The 11,523-nt window shown below is 38.7% G+C and overlaps 1 protein-coding gene across 3 annotated transcripts in view; it reads right to left on the bottom strand.

The window, feature by feature from the left end:
* Nucleotides 1-11,523, bottom strand: part of SCLT1 (sodium channel and clathrin linker 1) — a 230,296-nt gene that overhangs the window by 88,455 nt on the left and 130,318 nt on the right. For all 3 annotated transcript variants that reach the window (XM_010860232.1, XM_010860233.1, XM_010860234.1), the window contains 2 exons: nt 9,365-9,542; nt 4,714-4,812 (listed from right to left, as the gene is read on the bottom strand). In XM_010860232.1, coding sequence (XP_010858534.1) covers nt 4,714-4,812; nt 9,365-9,542 — 277 coding nt within the window. The remainder of the gene's footprint in view (nt 1-4,713; nt 4,813-9,364; nt 9,543-11,523) is intronic.

Here is an 11,523-nt window from a genome sequence, read left to right as displayed (position 1 = left end):
GAAAGAGGAGAGTGAAAAAGTTGGCTTAAAGCTCAACATTCAGAAAACAAAGATCATGGCATCTGGTCCCATCACTTCATGGGAAATAGATGGGGAAACAGTGGAAACAGTGTCAGACTTTATTTTTTTGGGCTCCCAAATCACTGCAGATGGTGACTGCAGCCATGAAATTAAAAGACGCTTACTCCTTGGAAGGAAAGTTATGATCAACCTATGCTATGTTAAGTCACTTCAGTCGTGTCCGACTCTGCGCAACCCCATATACGGCAGCCCACCAGGCTCCCCCGTCCCTGGGATTCTCCAGGCAAGAACACTGGAGTGGGCTGCCATTTCCTTCTCCAATGCATGAAAGTGAAAAGTGAAAGTGAAGTCGCTCAGTTGAGTCCGACTCCCAGCGACCCCGTGGACTGCAGCCCAAAAAGCAGAGACTTTGCTTTGCCAACAAAGGTCTGTTTAGTCAAGGCTATGGTTTTTCCAGTGGTCATCTATGGATGTCAAAGTTGGACTGTGAAGAAAGCTGAGCGCCAAAGAATTGATGCTTTTGAACTGTGGTGTTGGAGAAGACTCTTGAGAGTCTCTTGGACTGCAAGGAGATCCAACCAGTCCATTCTAAAGGAGATCAGTCCTGGGTGTTCATTGGAAGGACGGATGCTAAAGCTGAAACTCCAATACTTTGGCCACCTCATGCGAAGAGTTGACTCATTAGAAAAGACTCTGATGCTGGGAGGGATTGGGGGCAGGAGGAGAAGGGGACAACAGAGGATGAGATGGCTGGATGGCATCACTGACTTGATGGATGTGAGTTTGGTAAACTCCGGGAGTTGGTGATGGACAGGGAGGGCTGGCGTGCTGAGATTCATGGGGTCGCAAAGAGTCTGACATGACTAAGTGACTGAACTGAACTGAATCCCTTATAAGTAAAAGTAACAAGTTGTCACAGGTTAAAATAAAAAATATACTTTTTTGAAAATATGTATATTTTCCAAAAATTAAAAAATATTTAGAAAAGTGGTATTATTTTACATTTATTCAAATATCCTTAGTGTCTCTGGCTTAATAGAAGATGGACTCTCACCTTTTTCTAGCAAAACAAGAGATGATTCTACACATGGACATCACCAGGTGGTCAATATCAAAATCAGATTGATTATATTCTTTGCAGTTGAAGATGGAGAAGCTCTATACGGTTAGCAAAAACAAAATGGGGAGCTGACTGTGACTCAGATCAGCAGCTTTACTGCAAAATTCAGGCTTAAATGGAAGAAAGTAGGGAAACCACTAGCCATTCAGGTATGACCTAAACAAAATCACTTATGATTTTATAGTAGGCATGATGAATAGATTCAAGGGATTAGATTTCACAGACGAAGTGCCTGAAGAACTATGGATGGAGGTTTGCAACACTATAGGAGGCAGTGACCAAAACCACCCCAAAGAAAAATAAATGCAAGAAGGCAAAGTGGTTGTCTGAGGAGGCTTTATAAATAGCTGAGGAAAGAAGAGAAGCAAAAAGCAAGAGAGAAAGAGAAAGATATACCCAACTGAATTCAGAATTCCAGTGAAGAGCAAGGAGAGATAAGAAAGGCTTGTTAAATGAACAATGCAAAGAAATGGAGGAAAACAATAGAATGGGAAAGACTAGAGAGCTCTTCAAGAAAATTAGAGATACAAAATGAACATTTTTTGTAAGGATGGGTACAATAAAGGACAGAAACAGTAAGGACCTAACAGAAGCAGATTTAGAGATTAAGAAGAGGTATCAAGAATACACAGAAGAACTATACCAAAAAAGTCTTAATGATCCAGATAACCATGATGGTATGGTCACTCACCTATAGCCAGACATCCTGGAGTGTAAAGTCAAGTGGGCCTTAGGAAGCATTATTATGAACAAAGCTAGTGGAAGTGACGGAATTCCAGCTGAGCTATTTCAAATCCTAAAAGATGATGTTGTTAAAGCACTGAACTCAATATGTCAGTAATTGGGAAAACAGCACTGGCCACAGAACTGGAAAAGGTCAGTTTTCACTGCAATGCCAAAGAATGTTCAAACTACCACACAACTGCACTCCGTTCACATGCTAGCAAGGTTACACTCAGAATCTTCAAGCTAGGCTTCAGCAGTACGTGAACTGAGAACCTGCAGATGTACAACCTGGGTTTAGAAAAGGCCGAGGAACCAGAGATCAAACTGCCAAAGTCCACTGGATCATAGAGAAAGCAAGGGAATTCTGGAAAAACATCTACTTCTGCTTCACTGACTCTGCTAAAGGCTCTGACTGTGGAGGAAAAGGGGAAATAGTGATAGATTTTCCTTTCTTTGACTCCAAAATCACTGAGGATGGTTGGCTGGAGTCATGAAAGTAAAAGATGCTTCCTCCTTGGAAAGAAAGCCATGACAAACCTAGACAGCATATTAAAAGCAGAGACTTCATTTTGCCAACAAAGAGCCAAAGCTATGGTTTTTCCAGTACTCATGTACAGGTGTGAGAGTTGGACTATAAAGAAGGCTGAACGCTTAACACTTCATGCTTTCGAACTGTGGTGCTGGAGAAGATTCTTTAGAGTCCCTTGGGCTGCAAAGAGATCAAACCAGTCAATCCTAAAGGAAAAAAATCCCTGAGTATTTTTCATTGGAAGGACTGATGCTGAAGCTGAAACTCCAATACTCTGGCCACGTGATGTGAAGAGTTGACTTGCTGGAAAGGATCCTGATGCTGGGAGATTGAGGGCAGGAGGAAAAGGGGGTGACAGAGGACGAGATGGCTGGATGGCATCACCGACTCAGTGGACATGAGTGTGAGCAAATTCCGGGAGACAGTGAAGGACAGGGAAGCCTGGCGTGCTGCAGTCTATGGGGTCTCAAAGAGTCAGACACAACTTAACAAGAACAGAGACATGGTAGGCTTCCTAAGTGGTTCAGTGGCAAAGAATCTGCCCACCGATGCAAGAGCTGCAGGGGACACAGGTTCAATCATTGAATCAGGAAGATCCGTGGAGGAGGAAATGACAACCCACTTCAGTTTTCCTGTCAGGATAATCCCATGGACAGAGGAGCCTCGAGGGCTACAGTTTTTGGGGTGGCAAAGAGTCGAACACAACTGTTCATGCATGCAGGCACAGAGATATGGCAGTCAAATTCAATGATGCATAAACATGGACTGGATCCTGAACTTTAAAATCTAAGCAGCTTTAAAGAATATTCTAGAGAAATCTGAGTGTGGATTGAAATAATACTGATTTTTTAGAGATATGGTAATACTGCTGTGGTTGTGTAACAAAATGCCCTTTGTCTAGGAAACAGATGTCAAGATGAAGTGTCTTGAGGCCTGAATCTTATATCTGAATGTGTGGCAAAAGGGGAAGAGTGTGTATGGAACATAGAGAGACACTAAAAGTTTTCTGGGTGAGAGAGAAATAAGTGTTCATTATACAATTCTTTCATTTTCACAGATTTGGAAATTTCTGGAAAAAAAAAAAGTACAAAATGAATTATAAAGAATTTCTCATAGCTATTGAGTTGAGCTCATTTGCATCTCAGTTATGCTGCTTCCCAGAGGTGGAACCCTAAGAAAGCTAGCTAACTCTGTTTTTTAGATTTTTCGTCTTTAAAATGGGTTTTTGTGGTTTCTTACTCCTAAGTTCACTTTAAATTTTTTGACTTTACCCTCACCACTTATGAATTAATTCATAATACAGGAAAAGACAAATATTATGTCCTCCCTATTTCTTCATATGTAGGCAAAATTATATTTCCAAGATAGTTTATTTAAAAAATTTTTTTGTATTTATTTATTTGGTTGTGCTGGGTCTTCTTTGTGGCATGTGGGATCCAGTTCCCAGACCAGGGATCAAACCCAGGCCCCCTGCATTTGGAGTGCAGAGTCTTGGCCACTGGACCACCAGAGAAGTTCCTCTAAGACACTTTTAACTTTCATAAAGCTCAGAATTCAAACCAAGAAACACAACTCATTACTTTTAACACAAAAATACAAGATTTAGTTTTGATAATGGAATTGTAAACAATAACGCAATTCACAAACTGTATGGTATCAGCATAATGTGATTGAATAGCCCTAGGCAGGAAATGGCAACCCACTCCAGTGTTCTTGCCTGAAGAATCCCAGGGATGGGGGAGCCTGGTGGGCCGCTGTCTATGGGGTTGCACAGAGTCGGACATGACTGAAGCAACTTAGCAGCAGCAGCAGCAGCAGCAGGCTCAGTACAGCAAGGAGAAGGTATGAGTCTAAGTTCTGGCTTTAATTAGTATATAATTTTGAGTGAATCAATAACCTCTCATGGGTTTAAGCTCCATTACCAATGAAATAAGAGATTAAAGCAGATTTCTCTAGTACGCTTGTTCTAAGATACTGCAAATAACAGGAGGTTTTCTTCTTTTGCTTCTTATATATCCCAAGATTCTTTTTGATTCTTCTTCTTGACTTTATACTTTAGCTGAGTTCATCTTCACTATATTCCTAGTCTAAATCTCTCTCCTTCCCACTTACTCTACCCACAACCTCTATTTCACTCCAGCTGTAATGTTAGGGGCTACCATCATGAGATGATTTTTATGTGAAATTTAGTACAGCTGATACAACCAGTTGATAGTTACTTACCTAGGTCCATAAGGCAAAAACTCAGGTAGTATCTAGTCTTAAGCTGTGCAATTCTGTAAAATTTTCAATTTTAAATATAATTAAAACTCCTTACCGCTGTCCTGGTTCTTAGGGAAGCATCTTTCACAATCTGAGAAACCGTTTTTTTCATTTCCTCTATAGCTTCTTGTTTTTGCTTCTCCTCAAGCAGAGCCTTCAGAAAATAATTTGATGTTATTATAGATCACATCATTATCAAGATTATATAATAAGTGGGTAAAAACCTGTCTACTAATCACTTTCTTGAAAGCATACACCTTATTTGAAACTTCTGAGACATCTCTAGTTGGAGATCTTGTCTAAGTTATGAATGATATTTATTTCCTCTAACTTCCTCACCTGATCTTGTCCTCACTAAAAAATTATTATTCTCCTTTGATATTTATTTCAGCCAGTACCATCACTCTTCTGATCCCTACAGATGGAAATTTAGAATTGTTTGAATTTTCCTTCTCTTTTATTCCCTATGTAAAATTTGTCAAATTTAAGTAATCAAATTAAATGTTATATTCTTGGAGAAACCTCTTAGGCTTTCCTTTCTATTAATTAATTTATTTATTATTCCATTCCTTTCCACTATTTGCTTTTATTCAAATTATGTCACTTGTCACCTCATACTTCCATCACTGCAGATACTACCCACTTCATCTCAATGCTATTTCTAACCAACCAATCATTTTCATTTCCCCTAAAAAAACACTCTTATAATCCTAGTTCTGTTGTCAGTCACATCCCATTTCTTTGCTTTCTTGTGGAACAAAACTTTTCTAAAGTCAGCACTTGCTCATTTCCAAAACTTTCTCTTCTGTTCACCATAATCAGGCTTTCACCATCATCTCTACACTGCTAACTCAAGAGTCACCTCTGAGTAATTATCTTATGTGATCTGTCAAGCACTACTTGAGATAAAAATTTTATTTTCCTTGTTTTACTTTCTTTACTTTGCTTTTAGCATATCATAATATTGGTTTTCCTCTTAACTCACTGATTATTCCTTTTTAGTCTACATTGCTGTTTCTTCCTCTTCCCTTGAACCTCTTTATTAATGGACAACCCAAGACTTAGTTCTTGGTCTTTTTCTCTATTCAAATCTCTCTCTTGGTGGTCTAATCCAAACTCATGGTTTTAAATATCATTTATATGCTGACAAGTCCCAAGTTTATATCTCTAGTTCAAATATCTTCCTGAGCCTGGAACTTCTAAAATTTTAGGTTTGAGTCAATCTTTTTTTTTAATTAAATATCATTACTTACTAGTGGTTCTCTGTTTTGACACCACTATCTTCCAAAGATACCATACACATTCCTATCTCTATTTTTTGTTTGTTTTGTTTTAATAAATTTCCTCCCACTTACATAGGTAAGCTAGTGAGAAGTAACAGCTATTCTGATATAACAACCTTGTCAGGGAGAATGGGACAATGGGAAAAGGGAAGTTTCATAAGAAAACCATGCTAAAGCTGTCTTTCATGCCTGTGTGTATGACTGGTTCAAAGAACTTTTGACTTCTTGGAACAAGCAACCAAAGGTGGTAACTCTCTGGTAATTAAGCAGTGAGTCAAGAGGGAACTTAATATACACTGCAGACATAAACATGAAATTTGACTCAAGACCATTTGTAGACTTGAGACCTGGTTGAAAAAATTTAAGGGACAAGCACTGAGTATCACTACTATCTTCTCTGTCCACTGTGCTCCACATAAAATGATCATCTTTATGATCTGATGTTAAGAACACTCACATGGTTAAGCTTCAGAGAAGATAAATAATTTTACCCTGCTCTTAATTTTTCTAGTTAACTTAGGTGTTTAGAGGAATTTCCAAGAATATTGCATATTTTGTGCCTTTCATCCTAGTTCTAGTAGACAGTATTCAGATCACCATTCATTGATGACTACTGATGAACTCAGATGACCACTATATCTACTACTGTGGGCAAGAGTCCCTTAGAAGAAATGGAGTAGGCCTCTTAAGTCAATAAGAGAGTCCAGAATGTAGTGCTTGGGTGCAATCTCAAAAATCACAGAATGATCTCTGCTTGTTTCCAAGGCAAACCATTCAACATCATAGTAATCTAAATCTATGCCCCAACCACTGATGCTGAAGAAGCTGAAGGTGACCAGGTCTATGAAGATCCACAAGATCTTCTAGAACTGACATCAAAAAAAGATGTCCTTTTCATCACAGGGGACTGGAATGAAAAAATAGGAAGTCAATAGACACCTGGAGTAACAGGGAAGCTTGGCTTTGGAATACACAAATGAGGCAGAGCAAAGGCTAACAGAGTTTTGACAAGAGAACGCACTGGTCATAGCAAACACCCTCTTCAACAACATAAGATATAACTCTACACATTGATATTACCAGATGGTTGATAACAAAATCAGATTGATTATATTCTTTGCAGCTGAAGATGGAAGAGCTCTATAACAGTCAGCAAAAACAAGACCAGGAGCTGACTGTGGCTCAGATCATGAACTCCTTATTGCAAAATTCATACTTAAATTGAAGAAAGTAAGGAAAAACACTAGATCATTCAGGTATGACCTATATCAAATCCCTGACAATTATACAGTAGAAGCGACAAATAGATTCAAAGGATTAGATCTTATAGACAGACTGCCTGATGAACTATGGATGGAGGTTCGTGACACTGTACAAGAGGCAGTGATCAAAACCAATGGACTGGTTCCAAACTGGTAAAGGAGTATGTCAAGGCTGTATACTGTCACCTGGCTTATTAAACTTATGTGTAGAGAACATCATGCAAAATGCCAGGCTGGATGAAGCACAAGCTGGAATCAAGACTGCACGGAGAAATATCATTAACCTCAGATATGCAGATGATACCACCCTTATGGTGGAAAGTGAAGAAACTAAAGAGCCTCTTGAAAATGAAAGAGAGTGAAAAAGCTGGCTGAAAACTCAACATTCAAAAAACTAAGATCATGGCATCTGGTCCCATCACTTCAGAACAAATAAATGGGAAACATGGAAATAGTGACAGACTATATTTTTGGGGGCTCCAAAATCACTGCAGATGGTGACTGCAGCCATGAAATTAAAAGATGCTTGCTCCTTGGAAGAAAAGCTATCATCAACCTAGACAGCATATTAAAAAGCAGAGACATTACTTTGCTGACAAAGGTCTGTCTACTCACAACTATGGTTTTTCCAGTAGTCATGTATGGATGTGAGAGTTGGACCATAAAGAAAGCTGGGCACTGAAGAATTGATGCTTTTGAACTGTGGTGTTGGAGAAGAGTCCCTTGGCCTGCAAGGAGATCAAACCAGTCATTCCTCAAGGAAATCCATTCTGAATATTCACTGGAAGGACTGATGCTGAAGCTGAAACTCCAATACTTTGGCCACCTGATGCAAAGAACTGACTCATTGGAAAAGACCCTGATGCCGGGAAAGACTGAAGGCAGGAAGAGAAGGGGAGTACAGAGGATGAGATGGTTGGATGGTATCACTGACTTGACGAACATGAGTTTGAGCAAGCTCTAGGAGCTGGTGATGGACAGGGAAGCCTGGCATGATACAGTCCATGGGGTTGCAAAGAATCAGGTACAATTGAGTGACTGAACTGAACTGAATTCTAATCACAGAAGGGAATATTATCTGAAAGACATAAAAAGCACTTAGCATTCCCACAGCTTGGATTTGGATGATTATTTCTTGTTTCCTAGTAGCTTCTTAAGACGTAACTTACAGCTTGTTTTGTTTTTAATAGTTCTCTTGGAAAGCCCTGTATCATGTAAGAGAGGAAACATACACAAAGTATTTCCTTTGTATTCTGCATACTTCTCAGTGGAGTACTATACATGTACTAGGTATTCAATAAACGTTACTTCAATGAAATAATAATTTAATGATCCCTGGTGGCTCAGACGGTAAAGCATCTGCCTGCAATGGCGGAAGACCTGGGTTCAATCCTTGGGTTGGGAAGATTCCCTGGAGAAGGAAATGGCAACCCACTCTAGTACTCTTGCCTGGAAAATTCCATGAACAGAGAAGCCTTGTAGGCTACAGCCCATGGGATCGCAGTCAGACACGATTGAGTGACTTCACTTCACTTCATGTAAGGGAGCCAGAAACATTAAAAACAAATTTTGTGACTTCTATAAACTAAATATCATTAAATGAAAGTGGTAAAAGCCAAAAGATATGATATGTGATAGCACAGTAATCAAATTGTGAGAGGGTTAAAAAAAAAAAAGAACAGTGACACGTAGCCTCCAGTTAAATCTTCGTAACTAAATTTATTTCCTGTCAATTAAGCTTCTTGCTCTATTAGAGTAATTACGTAGTTAATGAAGGGGAAATAAACATTAATAAGATTCATCTTATTCAAGTGAACAAAATACAGAGTATACATACTGCAGTAAATTGCTTCAGAAGATCTTTTTTAAGTATGAGACTACAGGGATGAAGATTAGTTACAAAAGGATGGAGATATAAAAAAGTCTGATATGAAAGTTTTAGGAGAGGGCTAACACTATAGTATTTTATAATGTTAAATCTTAACGTCAAGAAAGCAGTACGTCTACTAATAGTGAGTGCAGCAATTTCATTTTCATGTGTTAATTGTGTAGTTACTGATTCCCTTACTATCAGGTCACATGGAGGAATGTTCAGCATTTCATTGTTTTATTTATTATATATTTATTATTATTTAATAAACTTGCTTGCTAATTTTCTTACCTGATTTTTTTGAAGGTTAGCTTCTTCTAGGAGTTGCATGCTATTTCTGGCTCTTACAATAGCTTCGTATTTCTCATCTTCTAATTCACTGCACTTTGCTTGTAACGCTCTGGTCTGTTCCTCCAGATGTGTTCGTTCTGCTCTTATTTGGGTGGCTTCTTGAACTGCCACAGATAATCTAAAAATTAATAGTCACATTGAGAAAGTTAAAAATTTTTAAAAAGGAAGAAGGAGACAGGAGATTTCCAAAGCATCTATTACAGGATAAGCATTATTCCAGTTACTTTCACATGTATTTTCTCATTTAATTCACATAAAAGTTCTATAAAGTAGGTTTCAAATATTTCCATTTAAAAGAATAACAGACCCAGAGAGCTTAAACATTTAATTATGGTCATATGAATAATGAGCAGTGGGGCTTAGACGAGCCTAGATATTCTCTGATTGCATTACACTTTGTACACTTTTCCACTCACACTAATTCATTCTGTCTTAATAGTCACACGACACTGTTATAAAGCAAATGCTTAAAGAAAGTTATTCTGTTTATATGGTCCATTTTTCTTTTAGCTTTTTCTCTGGCTCCTTTACTTATGCTCTATCCAGGTAACCCATGTTAAAATAATGTATATATTTTAATATTTTTTCCATGTTCATAAAATCATATGTATGATTTTTTATATACAAACATACACATAAATATACATACACAGTATATACATATATATCCATAGGTTTTTAAACATAATTTTTCCTGTTATAAAAACTAAGATCATAGTATACACCCTTTTCTGCACTTGCTTTTTAATATTCAATAATGCCTTATAACCAACCTAGATAGCATATTCAAGAGCAGAGACATTACTTTGCCAACAAAGGTCCATCTAGTCAAGGCTATGGTTTTTCCTGTGGTCATGTATGGATGTGAGAGTTGGACTGTGAAGAAGGCTGAGCGCCGAAGAATTAATGTTTTTGAACTGTGGTGTTGGAGAAGACTCTTGAGAGTCCCTTGGACTGCAAGGAGATCCAATCAGTCCATTCTGAAGGAGATCAGCCCTGTGATTTCTTTGGAAGGAATGATGCTAAAGCTGAAACTCCAGTACTTTGGCCACCTCATGCGAAGAGTTGACTCATTGGAAAAGACTCTGATGCTGGGAGGGATTGGGGGAAGGAGGAGAAGGGGATGACAGAGGATGAAGTGGCTGGATGGCATCACTGACTCGATGGATGTGAGTCTGAGTGAACTCCAGGAGTTGGTGATGAACAGGGAGGCCTGGCATGCTGCGATTCATGGGGTCACAAAGAGTCGGACACGACTGAGCGACTGAACTGAACTGAACTGAATGCCTTATAAAAATCCCCTCAACCAATATAACCAGAAGCTCTTTTCTTTCCTAGTCTGATGAATGTAACTTCTCCTCACTGTTAATTTGTATCTCCCGAATTCCTGGAGAGTTTAAGCATCTTTTTTTTTAACTTTACAATATTGTATTGGTTTTGCCATATATCAAAATGAATCTACCACAGGTATACATGTGGTCCCCATCCTGATTCCTCCTCCCTCCTCCCTCTCCATACCATCCCTCTGGGTCGTCCCAGTGCACCAGCCCCAAGCATCCAGTATCGTGCATCAAACCTGGACTGGCGACTCATTTTGTATATGATATTATACATGTTTCAATGCCATTCTCCCAAATCATCCCACCCTCCCCCTCTCCCACAGAGTCCAAAAGACTGTTTTATACATCAGTGTCTCTTTTGCTGTCTCGTATACAGGGTTATTGTTACCATCTTTCTAAATTCCATATATATGCGTTAGTATACTGTATTGGTGTTTTTCCTCCTGGCTTACTTCACTCTGTATAATAGGCTCCAGTTTCATCCACCTCATTAGAACTGATTCAAATGTATTCTTTTTAATGGCTGAGTAATACTCCATTGTGTATATGTACCATAGCTTTCTTATCTATTCATCTGCTGATGGACATCTAGGTTGCTTCCATGTCCTGGCTATTATAAACAGTGCTGCGATGAACATTGGGGTACACGTGTCTCTTTCAATTCTGGTTTCCTCAGTGTGTATGCCCAGCAGTGGGATTGCTGGATCATAAGGCAGTTCTATTTCCAGTTTTTTAAGGAATCTCCACACTGTTCTCCAT

This window comes from Bison bison, unplaced genomic scaffold (genome assembly GCF_000754665.1).
Source record: "Bison bison bison isolate TAMUID 2011002044 unplaced genomic scaffold, Bison_UMD1.0 scf7180017864465, whole genome shotgun sequence".
Classification (NCBI taxonomy): Eukaryota; Metazoa; Chordata; class Mammalia; order Artiodactyla; family Bovidae; genus Bison; species Bison bison.
The sequence above is the reverse complement of the archived record's forward strand: the minus strand, read 5'-3'. Positions and strand labels throughout refer to the sequence as shown.